This window comes from Centroberyx affinis, unplaced genomic scaffold (assembly GCF_046629955.1).
Source record: "Centroberyx affinis isolate AG114_WGS23_722 - 3 ecotype Tasmania unplaced genomic scaffold, CSIRO-AGI_Caff_v1 ptg000058l_1, whole genome shotgun sequence".
NCBI lineage: Eukaryota > Metazoa > Chordata > Actinopteri > Beryciformes > Berycidae > Centroberyx > Centroberyx affinis.
In genome coordinates, this window is record NW_027278769.1 from 133,170 (window position 1) to 152,589 (window position 19,420).

The 19,420-nt window shown below is 40.7% G+C and overlaps 1 protein-coding gene across 4 annotated transcripts; it reads right to left on the minus strand.

Moving 5' to 3' along the window:
* Window positions 1–1,100: 1,100 nt before the first annotated feature.
* capn3a (calpain 3a, (p94)) lies at window positions 1,101–17,854 on the minus strand. 4 transcript variants are annotated; one of them, XM_071519601.1, is made up of 21 exons: window positions 17,603–17,854; window positions 16,935–17,004; window positions 15,203–15,321; window positions 14,334–14,467; window positions 13,388–13,556; window positions 12,403–12,486; window positions 12,027–12,121; window positions 11,761–11,838; window positions 11,207–11,367; window positions 10,352–10,521; window positions 8,988–8,999; window positions 8,533–8,741; window positions 6,652–6,688; window positions 5,810–5,887; window positions 5,247–5,304; window positions 4,473–4,537; window positions 3,869–3,937; window positions 3,437–3,515; window positions 3,021–3,137; window positions 2,070–2,128; window positions 1,101–1,191 (listed from the first exon to the last, which is right to left on the minus strand). In XM_071519601.1, exons 1-21 carry the CDS (start codon window positions 17,852–17,854, stop codon window positions 1,165–1,167), a joined length of 2,142 nt encoding a protein of 713 aa, XP_071375702.1. In that variant the 3' UTR covers window positions 1,101–1,164. The 4 variants fall into 4 exon arrangements, with proteins under 4 accessions (XP_071375702.1, XP_071375695.1, XP_071375686.1 ...); XM_071519594.1 differs by having other exon boundaries at window positions 4,464–4,537; XM_071519585.1 differs by having other exon boundaries at window positions 5,750–5,887.
* Between the last annotated feature and the right edge of the window lie 1,566 nt (window positions 17,855–19,420).

Genomic DNA, 19,420 nt, shown 5'->3' on the forward strand with positions numbered 1-19,420 from the left:
GAAGTCCAACCCATTAGCCATATTCACAACTCCATGTTAGAACCTCGAGCGTCTTGGTTGTTGTTGTTTTTTGTTGTTGTTCTTGCAGCGGAGAGTCTTCTTGTTGTGTTCTTGGCAGGTCTCGAATCTCATCCATCCACATGCAGAGCTGAAAGACTGGCAGACTGTACAGTTGTCAAGAGTTATCTGTTTGGGGGGTGGGAGGGGGGAGGGGGGTTTGGGGAGGGGGAGAGGAGGGGGTTTGGGGAGGGGGAGGGGGAGAGGAGGGGGTGGGGGGGGGTCCCGTTGGCTGGAGCCGGGATGAACAGAAGGCCTGAGTGTTAACACTGTTTCCCCACAGTTTACCAGTTCATCCATTGTCCACCAGAGAGCGCTATATTCGTTGGGACTGGTGTAGAAAGTTAGGGTTTGTTTGTTTTCAGCAATGTAATGGGGGGGGGGGGGGGGGGGGGGGGGTTGGGAGGAGTGCGTTAACAGCTAGAATGATCCTTTCCCACAATGCACCAGTTTATCCACTGTTCACTGGACTGGTGCAGGAAGAGGGCCCTTACCACTTCAGTATGATTCATGTCAGAGATGGAAAAGATGATGAAAGGAGGAAAGAGGAGGAGGAGAAGTTTACAGCAGATATTAGAGAGATGAACAGTGAATACTACTGTACAGAAAAGGGTTCCTGGGAGAGCATCTGTGAGGTATTGTGACAGAAAAAGAGAGGTTGTGTGTGGTTTTGATGCCTGAGAAAAGTACGTGTGTTATGGGAAGGGTGTTGTTAAAAAAAAAAAATCAATCAAAACAAGGCTGATGACTCAAAGGAGACTGATATTTCAGCGATAACTGGGAAGACGAGGGAAGGAAAGGAAATGTAAAGGGGCCTGAGACCTAGAAAGAGGAGAGGAAGAAGGAAGATAAGGAGTGGAAAGAGGAGGGAGAGAAACGGGAAGTGAAGTGGTAGCTGCTGTTGAGCGGGGCACATTTTGGTGTGGAAAGAGCTGCTGTTTTGGGACTGAGGGAGGGAGGGAGGGAGGGAGGGAGAGGGGGGGGGTGGAGGTGGAGGTGAGGTGGATGAGAGCTAACGGTGGTCGGGCACAGTGAATCATGAGGTAAAGGCTGGCAGTTCTGGTCCTCGTATGGAGTGGAGCTCACCTGGGAGAGGATGGGCATTTTCTAGGCGTACATGGTCAACTGGAGCCACTGAAAGATGGGGAGAAGATGCACACAGACAGTTCAGTTCAGTACACTTGCTTCATGGCATCTACCCATCACAGGTTCTTTCACACAAGGTCTGGCTGCGGAATATAATCTTTCAACTGCCTTTCCATCCCAACGAGAGAATATTTCTAGGGGAAAAACGCTTTCAAAACTGTATATATTGGGGGTGGAATGATATATTGAAATTCAGTATATCACAATGCAAAAATGTGACGATGCGTATCATGGGGCAGAAAAATGAATTGCGATGTTCGCTATATTTTATTCTGCTGCAGTAATGATAAATGAGACGGCTTGACCGTCACAATTTCACAAGCGAAACTATATTATTGTCACTTTGTAATGATGTTTTTAAATTGTTTACGTTCTAGCAAGCCAATCCCATTGCTAGAAAGATTTGTGGCTCAGAAATAAACATAATTCTGCAGAGTCAGACTTTGTTGTCACTGAAATTTATTTATTACATCGTATCATGGTTGTATCAAATCGTGAACCTCATATCGCGTATCGTGAGATAAGCATATCGTCCCATCCCTAATATATATGTATGGCTTTATTTTCAAAAGGACAGCTACAAATACAACGTCTGCCTATTGTGTTGTATCCTGTTATTTAGCTTGTTTAAAATAGGCTTTTCTTGCAACAGGTTGGTGCATATACATGGTGGGTAGGTGCCTTCATTCAGGCACACTGCAGCAGTACTGGATTTTGTCAGCTGGAAATCAAAGCAGCACCTTTGAACTACTAGGTGGCTCCCCAGACCGGCCTGCAGATCTGCTGCCCACAGATATGAATGCGTGTCTGTACTGTATGTGTCTGGTTTGGGAAAATACCCAACAATATCAGCTCACAGCTCTTACCTCCAGGACGCTGAGTCTGATCATACCGTCTCCATCCTGATCGAAGGCCTGGAACGCTCCTGCAAAGAAACACAACGTCACACTGCAGCTGTGCTCGACTCAACTCAACTCTACTGTGGGCCGCCTCATCTAAGACGTTGTTATTATTATTTGTATTAAATTATAACAGGTGTTTCATTGCCAAACCTATTTAAACTGCATTAGCCTGAACTGGTCTGGCATTCCATCCACCATAAACACCAGGAAGCATTCTGCACTGATTTAAAGCTGCACTAGGCAACTTTGCATATTGGCAGCTCCAAATGGCAAATGGCTTTATATCAAAGGAAACCAAAGGGATGAGAGATGAGAAGATCTAACGTTGGTGAGTCAAGGACAGAGTGTTGCTCACTGCTGACTAGGAGACAGATTGGATTTCACTCTGAAGTTTCGGGTAGAGAAGAGAAGATTTCCCACCAGTGTCCATACCCAACAGCAGAATTTAATTTGGGCAAATAGGTTGAATATACAGGGTCTCAGTTAGTGAGGATAGGATGCTTTTCCCTGTTGCAACCCCACTTTGTGATTTAGACTGATAAGACTGGAGTACTTTTACATAAAAGTCTTGCCTCATGTAGCTTTAATTGTCAAATCAGTTTAAAGTGTAATGGGCTTGACTGGTCTAGTAATTCATCCAACATCAAGACTAGGAACCCAGAAAAAGGCAGACTACACCAGTTTAAAATGAACAAACTATTCTATCTTGTGTGTTTGTACCAGAGGTCCTTAACTCTTTAACATGTGGGACAGCCCACCTGAAATACTGATGCCAGGCTGGGAAGGTTACTTTCAAAATGTAATCTATTACAGGTTACCGATTACCTGCTCTAAATTGTAATACACTGGATTTCTCCAACTCAAATCTGACCATGTATTAGTTTGTGGTGGTGTGGTTCCTGGTCACAGACTTACTGAACATGGCTTCGAGCCGCACCAGGCAGCTGATGAAGCTGTCAAAGTCGATGTTCATGTTCTCGTTTGCGTAGCGCATGGTGATGATGTCATACAGCTGGTTGTTGAGACGGAAGCCTGAGCGGGACACAAGACACATGACTGTACAGTGACAAGAACAGTTAGAGGATCAATTCAGGTCATCTGCAGCACAGACTGTGAATGATTCCTACTGTTTACTGTTGACTATTTAAAGGTCAAAAATATTGGTATCGGAAATCAAAAACCCTTATCAGTCGAATCCTAATAGAAATATTAAATTATTTAATTTTGATTTGAAAAATGGATTTATAGCATTTTGGAAAGGTCTTCTTCAAATATTGTAACCATATAATAAACATCCTAAGAATTTGGCGTTTTCATGTAGATGTTATTACCTGCATCGTTGACAGCGTTCCTCATCTCGTAACTGTTGATGCTACCGGACTGGTCTGAGTTATAGTGCTTAAAGATTCCCTGGAAGAGAGCAAGTGTGAATTCAATGCGCACAGTAACATATAACACTCAGCTGAAGCCTTCAGAGGGAGAACGCTGAAAGTAAGTCTTAAAATTACTGATAGTAGCTGGTTCAGCTGCTCATCATTTAAAGACTGTAAATTTGATTGTGATTTACACTCTAGGATGAAATGCACATCTGCGAATATATATCTCAGAATGGAATTAGATGTAGTTATCCTTTTGAGGTTTTGATTGTGATTTGAAAACAGGACATCAATGAGAGTGAGAAAGAGAGATGGAAATGTGTGATGAGAGACAGAGAGAGAGAGAGAGAGAGAGAGAGAGAGAGAGAGAGAAAGCCGCATTCACACCTGCCACTGTTTGATCTTGTTCCACAGATGTCTGAACTCCTGCAGATTGAGTCTACCTGTCCCATCCATCTGAACAGAGGCAGTTAAGACCAAAACTCACATGTACAAGTCCAAGTCAACTCAAACTGCTTCAATTCTTAAGTACTTCTGTGTGTGCTTAAAACTTATATTTCACTTAAGAGTAACATTTACTGTGCAAATCTTTTGTTATAACCTTTATAGAGTTCAGCACTTATATACATCATTTGGAGCAGTCAACCATCAACATTGGCTTTGGGAATCATACCTCTAACACATACATTTAAAATAAAAGATATTTTTTCTGTGCTCTGCATTGTTTTTCAAGGCCCAAGTTTGCCTGAGACTTGGGAGGAAAAAACAGCCATTTACACACTCCGGGTAACACATACGATTAGATGTCAAAACCACACCGGCTAAGTGTACTGAAAAATAATATAAGCCAAAGTGAAATATGACTTTCTAAATGTAGTGAAACAAGGTCTAGGGCAAGTGGAAGTCCATCATAGACCCTGCCGTGGGTCTGGGCAGGTTGTGCTTCCTACAGACAACACAGCCGGCCCGATGCACTCGATACAAAGGATACGTCCATCAGAGCAATCATGCTCCTGCAACTCTCCAGGCTGAAGCCCTCTGTGTTCAGGTCCTTATCTGCAGGAGGAGCACAAACAGAGGGAGAGGTGTAAGAGATTTAGAGGGGCAATGTTTCCGAAATAAGGTTTTTACTGCCCTATAGCCCAAAATGACCATAATATATCTGCAGGAGGGTTGTTGATCAATACCAGTGACTCAGTTACTTGGCCAGGTGCTGAAATTTCTGGCTTTCAAAACTCACTTTCCAGCCCCTAAGTTTCAAGACGCTCCCAGTTCTCCTCCCAATATATTTGCATTTTCAGAGCCAGAGATTTGTGAAGGATTTGTGAACTAGTTCTATCAATGTTGTTGCAATTCCTGATGTTCAAAGATTCAAGTTCACTTCATAGATTACTTTATGCCCCTTTAACGAGTAATTGCACATGCACACACAGTGAAAGACATCAGTCACGTTCAAAGTCCTGATATTAATGTGCACATATAACTAATCTTCTAGATTTAGAGATATTTACTGCTTGTTGCTCCCTCTAGTGGTTTAAATCTCCCTTTAGTGTTTGATGTAGTTGAGTGCTTTCTTTACAAGGTGATATCATAGACATTGAAATTACTGCTCTGCTCTAGTTTCTCCCTCCACCCCTTCCCCAAACTGCACTGCTACATCTTTCAAAATGGCAGAGAACAGCTAAAACTGATGGTGGTATCACATGTGAAACCGCTGAGTGTTAATGTAGCGATGAAAAACAGTTTAGTGCAGGACTGGACTCACGTTTGGAGACCACTCTGTTGAGGACATTCTTCAGTTCGTTGGCTGTGATTTCCATTTCCTGCGAGAGAGACAGAGGGGAGAAGAGTAGAAGAAGAGAGAGGGAGACAGCAATTGAAACAACACATATCCTTCCAAGACACACACATACACACGGCCCTTTACTATTATTATAATATATACTATTTCCTCAGAGGGAGTAATAGCTAAAGGTCATCCAGCCATAGGTTGAAAGCTGTAAAGATACAATAAACGTCTACAGTCACAACTTTGTATTGTCCAGTATTTAATGTGGAGATGAAATCAGTTCAGACTCTCAATTCACAATAATGAAATCACCAAGGCTCCCCTCCATAACAAAATGAAAACATCTAAATTGACTACTTTCAACTTATAAAAAGCAGTTAAAAGCAATATTTGATAAGAAATTAACATTTCAAGAGGAATCGCATCCCATTATTCTTTTTTTAAGAATATTTTTTTGGCTTTTTCTGCCTTTATTAGACAGATGAAAGTGAAGAGAGAGACAGACCCTCCCCCCCACCCCCCGTCCTGCCTGTACTCACCTCCCCGGCTATCTCCTGAAAGATCGTCCGGAACTGCTGGTCCTCCTCGCTCTCTTCCCCCGCCGAGGCTGGAGCCGGCTGAGGCAGCATGCAACCACAGAGCAGGAGGAGAAGAAGAAAAGAGGAAAAAGATGTGATCAGCTCCTTTTTGCACCCATACTTTCTGCATCATTATGAATAATGTTTGCCTCATTATGTATTATTGTGAATATTGTCTATATTATTTTGCATTATTATTAATAATATTTGGGAACTATAGTTGCCATGCACACTTTTCCACCAAAAATCCATTTGTTTTTTTTATTGAAGGAATAGCATTAATAAATGTTTGACACTGATGGTAGTGACTTGGTTGGCTACAACACCAGTTAGGATTATGATACAAAACAATGCTGCGCTCTTTTCTAAGCCCTTTAGATGATGTATTGGTTAGAGGATATACTGCATTTGCAGAAGGTAATCTGTAATGCTTATCAGTTTGGATGAAATCAGTACGGTAAAGGCCAGAGCAATTGATTAGAAAGAGCTTGGCTAGGCTGTTGTAGCCCCTTTTCTAGGAATGTTGCCCGAAGATGATAGATCATATATTATGGCTAATTACTATCATACATATTATAACTATTACAGCTAATAAATGCCCCTCATAAAAATCTTAAAATATTCCCAATAATATACAGATTAGCTGGCATAGAATAACAAGTTGCTTAGCAATGGACACAACTGCGGAGCCAACATGGCTGCCGATGCATGAGTTAAAAAGAACCGAAGCAACTGAAAATTCAGCTACTCCACTGAAAACTGCACAATGTCCAAACTCTGGTGTTGAGAGAGAGAAAACTCACCACTGGATGGTCGGCCTCGATCCTGTTCTCTATCTCCCTGGGTGAAGACCAACAAACAGCAGTCACCATGGTGACACCAACAGACCTACCATCTCATCTGGACCATAAGCCTGTCCAGTTATCCCTCCACAACACAACAGCCAATCAACAAGTTACTTTTATCAGCTATTAAAGGCAAGTCTTACTTTATCAGTCATCTATAAGATTTATGACATTTAACTGTATTATTTCACAATTTCTAAAGGCTTATGGTCCCATACCCATATCAATGACTTGAATGGCAAAATGAAACCACAAACTCTTACCGTGTTAGCCTGCTGTGAATAAAATGTGTTAGTCTAGTACCACCTGTTGCTTCTTCTATTCAGAGTTTGTTTTGATCTTGGTTTTTCTTCTTTTTGTCAATCTTGCTTGCAGCAGGCCTCCTCTCCATGCTTGTACATTTTGTTTTAGATGGGGCTTTATATCAATTCACAGTTGGAAGTCCATTGCTACAGATCTAGGTTTAGGGTTATTGATAGGGTTAATGCCTAAATAGCCCATGGAAGAAACTCTAATCTTAGACAGACCTGGGTCAAAATGCATTTGCAAGTAATTCTAGTTTGTTTTAACCTACTTGGAGCACCAGATGGGTGGGGTTTACAGCATCAGGACAATTCAGATAGTGTCAGATAAGTTGTCAATCAAAGAAAACTATACTGAATTAACCTTCTATGTGGCAAACCCCACCCATCTGGTGCTCCAAGTAGGTTAAAACTGACACTATTGGTGTTTTATTATTTACAAAAATGACCCAGGTGTGATCTAAAGCCAAATATGGCTATTTAAATCAGAGAGGGCTGTTTGCTGTGCACATCCTTTCCAAAGCTAGATTTACAGCCAGGTTTTTCAGCCAGGTCCCGGTCCAGCAGTGTGCAGTCCAGCTCTGCATGCTGTCTTGTCCTCCAGGGCAGCAGGGGGGGTTTGGATGTTTTTGAGGCTGGAGTATGAAGTATTTAAGATACTGAAAGGAAATGTTTACCGGAGCATGCCCAAATCTTGTCCTAAAAAAGATTCCATAACAGCTTCGAACTGGGGCCGATTTCTTCCAGCTCTACAAATCAAATCGCCGTTAAAATTGTTTGTCCTTGGTGGTTTTTATCCCCCCCACCCCCAAAATCCCCAAGTACCCCAACAAACAAACCCCACCCCAATCACAACCACACAAACCCACACTGTAAAATGTCTAATACACAAAGGGCCAGGCTAATCGATTATTGCTAATTTACATATTAACAAATAGGGCTGGGTTATCGTTACTAATTTTCTTAACTCTGTCAATGTGGATCCTAACACTTCAGGTTTGATACTGTTTCTGAAATGTTACTTTTTTCAATACCTGAACAAATTTAGCATTGAACCAATGCATTTTTCATTATACAATAAACTGAACTAATAAAAATAAAATAACTGTTAATAACTAATAACTAATAACTAACTAATAACTGAAATAACTGTTACAGCGCAACTTGATTTTCCAAATACAATCAGACCATGCTCAATTTATTTCCTAAAAAAATAAAAGAATATAAACTAGTTACAAACTTAGGATTTTCAAGGTTTCTGATATCTTTCAATACCTTCTGATGACTTAAAATCAATATCAATACCCAGAGCCAGTACAGTATGGGTATGTGTCGCTTTTCAATACCCAGCCCTACTAAGAAACATAAGAACATCAGTAGAATGGAATAAACATCTGCTAACTAAACAGAGGCAACTGTAGCTCTATATTATTCTGAAGGTGGGACGACTATGAACCCGTTCCCTCCTGGTCCGGCCCGGCCCGGCCCGGCCCGGCTCGCCCCCTGCAGGCCGCCCGGCTCGCCCTCACCCACTCACTCTGAGGTGTTCCTCTTTTCGGAGAAGACTCGCAGGATGAACTCGCCCTCCTGGTGCGGCTCGTAGGTGGAGGGGATGATGACGTACTCCCCGGGGCTCAGGCGGAAGCGCTGGGTCACCTCGCGCAGGTTGATGTAGGACTTGCAGCGGGCCTTGGAGGAGTTGAACAGGAAGAAGTCCTTCTGCATGTGCTGCTTGTTGCCGTGCATCTGCAAGGCGGGATGGAGAGGAAAAGAGTGGGACACCATGGCAAGCTGTTGGAGTGTAATGTAAAATTTTTTCTGATAAAAATGATGGATGAAAACGGTCACAGCAGTCACACAAGATTGTAGTATAAAAAACTTAAACAGTACTCAAACTTGGAAATGTGGGTGTGAAAAAGAAATAGTGCGGGGTATGAAAACAACTTGCAAACTGATGCTCCACTGTAAGAGTTTCCTTTACTCCTTCCTTACCTCCTTTGGCACCTATGGACAGACAGAGGCAATATTAGTATTTATGTCAGATGGAAGCACAAACAAAAAAAAGAAGTATATTGTTCTTATGATGTTAAAACTGCACTATCGTCCACTATGCATGTTACTTGGGATACCGAATGGCTTTATTACTGATAAATATAAAGGGAAACTCTACAAAATGCTAACATTCTGTGCAAGAAAATGCATTCTTTTGAACTGGATAACAGACAAAGTTCCATCTAAAACATATTGGCATAAGGTCATACTTGAATATGTATCATTGGACTATTTGACATGCATGTTACATCGCAAAGACAATGTATTTCGTAGAACATGGGAGCCTTTTATGTTAAATATTGGTTTAGATATCTCACACTATTGCTATTCTTACAAGAGAGTTTATGTAGTATGGACCTGTGTGATACCTGCTATTTAGCTATTTGTTATTTTTATTTTTATTTTATGTAATTCCTGAGTCACTTGCCTGTTTGAATGTGTGAGTCTGTGAGCCGAGATGTTCTGTTTTGTTTTGATTTTGTCCCTCTTTTAATTGTTGTTTTTGTTGATGTGTGTTGCTTCGACGCAATCATAATGTTTTCTGAATCAAAAATCAATAAACACATATATATATATATATATTAAAAAAAACAACTGCACTATCCTGTTTTTTTGCTGTTAGAATGGGAATGGGAAGCATTAATTTTGCCTAAATAACTCAAATTTAATTCCACCTATAAAATTCACTCTACAATGTGTCATTCGTGACTGTTATTATGTGGATTTCTAGGCAGAACTGGGTCAAATGGCAATTCCAAACACGGTTTATGTTTTATTTTATCCTACTTTGGTGCCACACTGCAAAAAATGTCCATCTTAACAAGTCATTTAGTCTCATATTCAGCCTTCAAATCTTATTTTTCCTGAAACAAGAGAAAAATCCTGCCAGTGAGGTGAGATAACTCCACTTGTTTCCAGTGTGGTTTCACTTGTTTCAGGAGTTTTCCAGAAGTGAGTGTGAATGTGATGAAACCAGTCAGAATAAGGCAGATCGCTGCACTACTATCAAGAAAATGAAACTTGATTCTACAAAAGTTGATTTGCCTTGGAAACAAGTGAAATTATCTAACCTCATCGGCAGATTATTTTTTATTTTTTATTTTAGGACTGAATAACAGAATATAACTCATATATACTGTCGTTCGAATGGGGATTTTTTGCAGTGCAGAGAGGGGTGGGGTTTGCCACATAGGACAATGCAACAAGTGCTGGAAAGTTTCCTCTGAACTGTCAGTGTAATAAAAAAAACACCCATGCCTGTTTTCTATCTCTGACCGGTCAGTGGGAGTCTAACAGCACATCACCTCATAAATGGCAAATCCGATGGTGAACAGGTTGGCTCCCATCTTGCGCTCTTTCCTCCTGTTCTTCTGCATCAGCGCCACCACGAAGGTGCAGGCCACCTCGTTGTCCTCGGGGTCGTCGTCCTCCTCCAGCAGACGCAGGCGGTACTGAGGGTTGGTCCAGAAAGTGTCTGCAGGAAGGTTGGGAAGTATTCACAGGTGTGACTTTTAGGGGTTTTTCGTTTTAGGATTTCTTTTGGGGTTTTTTCGGCACATAACTTCGATTAATTTTGAATTCTTGAGATAATTTTTTTCCCTGTCTTTTGTGTTCCTCAACACATCTAAATATTTTATAATAGGAATTTATATGAAGAGTGGTGGTCCAAAATGAGATATCCACCATTTGAAAAAAGCGACGTCCGTACTCTTTAAACACAATTATGGCCATTTTTAAAAGGATAGGAGGTTACTTAAGTCTTTAGATGACAAAATGCATTAATTAATTATTTCATTCATTCTAAATTAATAAATTAATGAATGAATGTATGAATGTTTATATGAAGAGTGGTGGTCCAAAATGAGATGTCCACCATTTGAAAAAAAAAAAAAAAAAAAAAAAAAGACACTTCTACTCTTTCAACAGGATTTTTTAACGGATAGAAGGGAACTTAAGCCCTGAGCTGACAAAAAGCTCTTTCAGACTTCATATTCTACATTTTAGAGATACTAAACGATGAACATTGGTGATCTTTAATTGAGGTGCGTTGATTTGCAAAAGGTAAAAAAAATTAGGCCACTCTATGTGAGACAAGGCTCTCCTCTGTGTGGGATAAAAAAGTGAGTTCAGACAGAGGGGTGGACATGTTGCTGAGGTACCTGGGTAGTTCCTGCAGCCGCCGGCGGAGCAGCCTCTCACCCAGCGGCCTTCGTTCACGGAAACCGTCCACTTGTGGATCTTGTCGTCCTCCAGGGCGTCGGGGGTGAGGTTGCAGATCTCGATCTTGGTGTAGTTCTTCTTGAAGTCCTCGAATGACATCCTGGACGGGCAAGGAAGAGACAGGGACAGGATCTGGCTAAAATCTCCACATCTTTAAACTAATACCAATAGAAAATTCTCTGAAGAATGAAGCACCTGTTCTCCTGACAATAAAAAATAGTATTTGTACTGTTGGAAAAAATGTTATACTGATACCAGAGTTGATATGTGAAATTCACCTTATGTGATTTTCTGTGAAATAAGTAGATATGCCATTTGCTTTTCTATTCAATTGATTTCCTCAAATCCCCATAATTTAGAGTATATATACCATCCCGTTGTTGGAATCCAACATTTTGAAGCTTTTCAATACCCTTTGATTTTGATTCAAAATTTCACTAGTGTTGTTTGGTATAGGTTTTCAATACACATCCATAAATAATATGCCACTGACCAGAACTCTCCATCCTCGGCGTTCTGATGCTGCAGCTTGTCCTTTTCGGTCTTAGAGAGGGAAGTCCACTCCTTAGAGCTGAGCGAAATATGAAAAACAATGACATATTCAGAAATTATGACACAATTAACAGAAAACTGAGCTAAATGTTATGATAAATACAAAATTAAAATGATAAGATAGTGTGATAATTGTGCCTTCTATAACGGCAAAGCAGGACCAAAAATAAGAAATGAAGAGTAAAGATGGTTAAAAAAAACTCTTACTTGTCACTCCAGGGGCCGTTCCACTCCACCTGACCCCATGGGTTCCTGAGGCGCACCAGACGCACTTTAGCGTCCTTTTGCTGGGACTGTTTACACTGTGGAAACACACAAAGTTGAAAACGGTGCAGATTCTCATATTCATACTCATATTCATATTCTACTTTTTCTTTAAATACTACATTATCGAGAACAAGTGTATGCAACAAGCCTTATGGTACCATGATTTCATTTTTTCAGCATCGGTGACTCCAATGTGAATCGCGTCTCTAACCTCGGCCGTTTTAGTGCCCTACTCAGCTATGCGGGGCCATACAGTCAGAATCACTGTGGTATTATTGTTGTTATTGTTGTGTTCTCAGTCAGCGGTCTGTCTCACCTCCTCCACTGCAGTCACAGAGTAGGCGTGACCCTTCACAAGTCCCGTCACAGTGCGAGTCTCAAAGCGAGCGGGAACCAGGGACTGGAGATACAGAAAACACAGACGGCACACATTTAGGATAAAAAGGACTGGAAACCGACCGAACATTTCATTTAAAGATAAACTCATATTAACAAAGAGAGGTGGTTGCAAAGGGGAAACAGGCTTTTAGGTAGAATCGCTGCAAAAGCAGATTTTTTTCTAAAATGTATAAGATCTTTCCCTGTGATTTGAGTTTTGTGTCATCAACTCTCAAAACCAAAGAAAATGCAATTCCACAAGATCATTCAGATGCTTTGTCTCGGATGGTTGAAAGAAAATTTTATGGAACGCAATGTTTTTGTGCAATACATTTGCAGTAGGGTTTGATTGATATGGGCATATCTTATTATACCTTATATGTTGTATCTTATAAATATTTTTGGACTGAAGCTGCCAATAGTTGATATTTTGTGCTGATATTCAAAATCTGACCATTTTCATGCCAAAAGAATCCAAGAATTCAGTGTTTTCCCCAACATTGTATAGTTGTCAGGGTGGAAAAGCCTCTGAAACAGAATTTGGACCATCATGGGACACTAAAACTCTCCACTGAAACCCATGTAAATGAACAAGTTTTATGTTGGTTAGCAACTCTGAAAGGCAGGTTTCATTGCAGGTTTTCCAGACGGTCTCTGTTAAAGCTGTTAAATAAAATCATTTCCTCACCTCTCTTATATAAGTGGAGGATGACATTAACTGTCTGATATCAAATCTTTGTTAAAGGTTTATTATATTGCCAAACTGATATATCGGTCTACCCTTAATTTGCAGAATATAAACCTAAAAGTCAGTTTCTGCAAAATTCCCTATTCAGAAACAGACAGAAAGATACAGTAAAAGCAATCACAGACTTTCAGTATCCTTTGTATCCTGCCAAGATAAAAAAAAACATCAGACTCACATCGATGGAGCAGCCCATGAGGGAGCCTCTCTCCAGAGCTTTCTTCATGATCTTGTACAGCTCCTTGGGAGCCTCCTTCATCTCGTAGAACTCAGTCACTCCTCCGGTGAAATCCTCCATGGCCTCGGTGGTGTTTCCACCCTTCAGGGCCTCGTAGGAGCCGTGCAGCCTGGAGAGGAGAGGGGAGCATGGAAGGTACAGTTACATCTACTGTAGGTTTTAGGCACTTAGTATATGAATTACAATGAGTGCAACAGTAGAATACGCATTAAATTCTTCCATCACCAACATCATTAGCAACCGACTGTAAAAAGTGCAAGGCCAATTGAATCCGTGGTTTCATCAGCCAAGAGTTTTTGACTGGACTTTTCTAATGATGTAAGATTATAAAACTTTACAACATGACTGGCCAATATCTGATATTTAATAAAATGCAAATATCAGCCCCATATATCGGCCTAACCCTAATGTGATTATTAGGAGGTTAGTATGGTAAGTATCCCAAAAAGGGAACATTTTATTAGCTTAGAGAAAACTGAAGCCCACAAAATCAGCGTGGATCGTAAGTAAAAAAAAATATTTTTAAACAGTGGGGAAAAGTTTAAAAATCCATGTATGTAGCTGGTTATATATATCAAAGGTACTGATACAACCTGTCGGAAAGATAAATCTACTAAAAAAAACACCAGAAAAAGTGTGCAATATGCAGTATGTGCAATATGTAAAGCACCTAATAATTGTCTTCCAGTCTAATAAGTGGGTGTTTTATCACATTGTGGTTAAGAAATATCCAGTTGAGCCTTGTTCTTACAAGTGGGAGTCCACACATCAAACAACAAAGCCAAAGCTAAATATTCAGTAAATACCTAGAAAACACCCAATATCTGCCTGGTGGAAATACAGTATATGAGCTCTTCTCCGAATTATTTTCTTAAAACAAACTGACTTGGCGTAGGCCTTCTCCAGCAGGGCGCTCCAGAACTCGTTCCTCTCGGCAGACTTGGTGAAGACCAGCTGGTTGTTGAAGGTTGGGATGCGGTCGTCAATGACAACATCCACCCAGTCGCCATAGCGCCAGAACTGCAGGACACACAGGGAGGTGAGGGGGGGAGAAACAACCCTCCTACAACTTCAACAAACTACAGACATTTTAATCAGTGGACCTTCACTGTGATTATGTCTTTGTTTAGTAATATGTAATGTTTTAAGTTATTAGTAATGTTAAAAGTCCTGTTATGTTTGATATTTTATTCTAAGTATGTGTTTTTTTTACTCCGTTTATATAACCCACTCCACAGAACCCAGTACAATATTCTCTAGATTCATATATATATTTCAGTTTTTTTCTTTTCAAATGGAGGGCTCTTGTGTATATTTCATAGTGTAGTGTAATATATTGTATAGAAAAAATGTATACTTTTTACTTACGACTTATATACAACTTTTTTTACATACAACTTCCAAAAGACCTATTTTCTAAATGTCTTTTTTCTTTTTTAATTTCCTGTTGTGTTATATTTAACATGACCCACGTGAGCAACCCACAAAGTCCAATTCCTACAGCCATTACATGTCTAATAACACTCTGATTCTCATTTTTATTTCTTATTTTTAATTATTATCATCATTAGCTGCCACTGAGGAGCCTGCTCGTCTTTCTGGAGTCCACAAAAATACGTTATTTTCCTCATCTTTTTAAGTAAACCTGATCTTGATCCTAAACACAGTATAAGAGGACAAAATGCAAAAGGAAGGACTGAATATTAGAATGAGGGCGATGTGGGAATACTTGGTAATTAGATCGCTGTTTCTGACCTGGAAGTGGAAGATGCCGCCATAGCCCTCTGAGAAGCTTTGCTCCTGAGGAACGACTCTGTAGAGAAGCTTCTCATTCAGAGTCAGACAGGCGATGGCAGCCAGCAGCCAGCAGTCACCTTGAAAGAGAAAAAAAAACACATTTAATTCAATTCAAGCCAGTTCCATTTACTTTTATTACAGCTGGGCAATTTTCACGACAGGCATAAAAACATACATTGGAGTCATAGTAACCTTGACAGGAATGGCCATTTCAGCTAGCTTTGGACATATAAGCGATTCTAATATGTGTACAAGTATAGTTTAAAGTTCAAGGAATTGAAGGGAGTTCAATGGTATCAATCAAAGTAGTCAGTTTTGGGGCGGGGTACTATTTGAACTTTTGTGGTACAACACTGATTCTGATACTTCAGATTTGGTACGGCTTTTCCCAATACCTTTCATGCTATTCTTGTTCACGCAACATTTGCTTCTTTAAATGGAATCAGAAATCAAACTGATCCCTCAGTCCCACAAAAAAGAGAGCAAAACTTGAGTTCTTTTCATTGTTAAAATTCAACATTTTTAAGTTTTCTGATGCCTTTAGATGCTTGAAAATGTATCCTAAAACTGCTTATAGTTGGAAACCTTTCAAAACTGTCACCTGTCTTCCATTCAACATGGAGAATAATGGCCAAGGCCCGTACCTACTGTACCTTGGCCATTGTGATTTCAACAAAAACAACAACAAAGACCGACAGCAAGTTCTCCGCTGGACATTTTTTTGTTTTGCAGGAGGAAAAGACCACCTGTGAGTGCTGAGTGTGGGTTTTCTGATTGTCCAGGTGTGTGCCAGATTGTTGGCTGTTCGGCTGGGAACAATGTAAGTTTTTCAACAGGGAGCGGGCAACAGCGTCTGCCTGGACCTTTGTCCTTTTTGCTCCCCTTTATTTGTGGCCTGGACAGGACAACAATGAGAAGTGCTGCTGGTTGGATTCCCTTCCGAAAGAGTAAGCATAATATGGGGAGGCCGTGTGTGGGGGATCGATGGGATGTTTGCTACCCTGTTATCCCAATGCTGGCCGAATGCACACGCAGATTGAATGTCGAATGCATGTAGAGTGATGCTGTATGTGCAGCTCACTGTCTGTCATATGTCTTGCACAATCTGGTCACACTGTATGTGAAGCTAAAAACGGGTTTTTCTGACGTTCAGATACTCTTACACTGTTAAATATCATCAATCTGTGATGTTCAGGAGTTATTTTGTGATGGGGAGTTGTAACTTCTGCCTCAGTGATTTCCTACATTTCCCAAAATGACTTACAACAACCCCCAGAATAAGTTAATACTCCACTAAACAACAACACAGGCCCTGAAATGGCATGTACATCAACAATACGTGTTTTTTCTTAAACAGTGTTAAAATGTTTTAGGGTGGATTTTTTTTTCTTTCCTCTTTATCATTCCATACGTGTCAGCACACATACATCTTTAGGGTTGGGGTTCAATTCAGTTCAATTCAAACAACATTGACAAACTAATGAAAGGTTCATTCTCAATTGCTTCATTACAGTTTAGAACTGAAAATCTAAATTAAATCCTTTGAATTCCTCCTAAATCATTTGAAATTAGAAGAAAATCCACTTCCTGAATTGAATAAGCTGAATGTGAGTTGACACCACTCCTCCTGACGAATATATAGGGATGTTATTATTATAACAATTTAATAATAACAGGAATATTTTTTTACCAAGATCTCCCTGGCAGATGTCTGTCCTACTGGCTCCTCCCACAATGAACTGAGGGTTCTCACAGATTTCCTGCAGACAGACAGTCATAAACACAGAATGGAGTTAACCAAGCTATGAAAAATCAACCTGACATCAGTGATCTATTTTGGTCAAATACTGTTTTGGGCAAAATTACAGATGTCGCTAAATAGGGAAACAATAAAACATCCATGATAGTGTATTGTTAAACTCCAACATGATAAAAGCACTGAAATCTTAAGTGTCAGTAAACCAAGCAAATATAAAACATTTACATTCTGATGACATTTTCTAATCATCTATAGGCATTCTGACACTTTCAGGTTGTGCAGCCACAACATGACTCCACTCCATCCAGGTGGGGAGTATTTTTTATCCCAGATGTGCCTCTGTTGAACATCTGCATCTCCAGGTAAAATCCCACGGAGCAGGAGTGAGAGATGCTTCCCTCCTCAAATATTAGTTTTCAGCATAAAATAATCCCTCATCAGGATGGGAAAAAAAAGTGTTATTTCCATGCACAGGTTTGACGTTGCTGTAAACCGAAGAAAACGTCCCACCTCCCACACGTGAGAGCCATCCCCTCTTTATTTAACTTTGCGACCAGCGCGCCTCTCCATGTGCCAACCCGTCTAACCTCCCCTCCTACCTTGGGCCTCTTCCAGACGATGTTCTTGACCTTGTTGGACTTGTGGCCAAGCTCCTTGTAGCCCAAGGACTCCACAGTGGCGGGGAAAGTGTCATCCTCAAACAGGCTCTTCTTCTGAAGGCACTCCTGCTTCAGGGTGTTGAAGTCCTGGCCGCTGAAGCGGAGGGGCTTGTTGACGGACCCTTCCCCATCTCTCCTCTCTCGTTCCCGGATCAACCGGTCGCAGAAAAAGCCAGCCGGTGTATAGGGCATTTCGTCTCAGCTGATTTTTTTTTTTGAAAAAACTGGCTTTTGCCACTTGTACTAAAGGTTTACAAGCCTAAAACCCCTGGCATAAATCCAAACGGCTAATCTCTGATTGGCTCTTTGTTTGTGTGACGTCCCCCTCCCCTTGGTCAAATAGCAGGTGCAAAAGCTAGGTGTGAAAGAGACATTCACTCGACATGCATTCACCTCTGCATTACCATGCACACACATACACACAGACACACACACACACACACACACATATACACACACATGCGTACACACATAAATGTCTATTTGTTGCGTTTCCATTGGCCAACCGAACAATGATCTTTCCCTGGCTGTAGTGCCCCGGTGCCATCATTGTTGGGCGACACAAAGCCAGTGGGCCGCACCACACGGCATGTAAAGAGGGTCGCTAGATGCCCTGCCTCAGCAGAAGGCATTCAACCCCTTTAAACCTATTCTCAATGGAGCTCAGCATTGAGCAGTCTCAGCACAACTACAGCAGGCTAATGCTATGGAGAGTACCATCCATTTTTTATAACTAGTGGGAATAATACAACATCAGTCGATTGTTTGGTGTACTGTTGCTGTATTCTGCACAGATGATTTGGCGTAAGGCATACACGTCCGATCAGGCTCAGCCATGAGAGATTAAGCCAGAGAAATTAGCCGTTTCTATGTGATGTCACACCAAAAACAGTAGTCAAAATATTTTACAGTAGGGTTACACTGATGTATATCAGGCCGGCATTAGGCTTTTATTAAATATTGGATATTGGACAGTCATGTTGTCCTCCACCGATATGATGGAGGTTCCTCCCTGACCACAGCTACACGAAAACAGTCTGTACAACCTGCAGTGAAATTTTTGTTTATTGCTTTTATTGATAACTTTAATTGTTCAATAATGTTCTTGTAAATTAATTCTTAATTCAAAGGTAACCCTACCCCTACCATTGAATAGGTGTGGTTTCAGAGGATTTTCCACACTGACAACACTCTGGGTGAAAACACTGAATACTTGTCATTTTATGGCATGAAAATGGAAAAAGATGTTGGAAAAAAAAAGATTTTCAAGATATTGAATATCTGCATGAAATATCGGCTACACTTCCAATACAAAAATATCAGTATCAGCCTTCCGACAAAAACCTACATTGGTCGAACCCTAGTTTACTAGCAAACATGGCACTATCCTGGCTTAGCGGCAGGCAGCTATACAACAAAACATTAACACACAGACTCTGATGCGTCAAAGAGCACAATGCCAAAAAACCTCCAACACGGCTCTGACCTCGATCACCAACATCTACAATATCTTTCACCTTTACTTGCTCTAACATGCTGATATCTTGGGGGAAAATCCATTCTACATTTTCTCCTCAGCACTTCTCTATCATACAGACTCATTCTAGGAAAACCGAGATATTTGTTACATCTACTGTCAGGGTGTTGTGGCTATGACCCTTACAACTGGTTTCTTGTACTGTTGCATATAGGAATTTAAGCTTATTCTACAATTTCTTATTCCACTCATTGTTTGTCGACTTGGAAAAGAGCATTAGC

Excerpts from the sequence above, each read along its gene's own strand:
- capn3a (XM_071519577.1), bottom strand. The coding sequence starts at position 17,854 with ATGCCCTATACACCGGCTGGCTTTTTCTGCGACCGGTTGATCCGGGAA. Across the intron at positions 15,322-16,934 it reads CATCTGCCAGGGAGATCTTG|GTGACTGCTGGCTGCTGGCT; the intron begins GTAAAAAAATAT and ends TTCTCTTTCAAG. Across the intron at positions 4,538-5,246 it reads CAACAGAGTGGTCTCCAAAC|ATAAGGACCTGAACACAGAG; the intron begins GTGAGTCCAGTC and ends CTCCTCCTGCAG.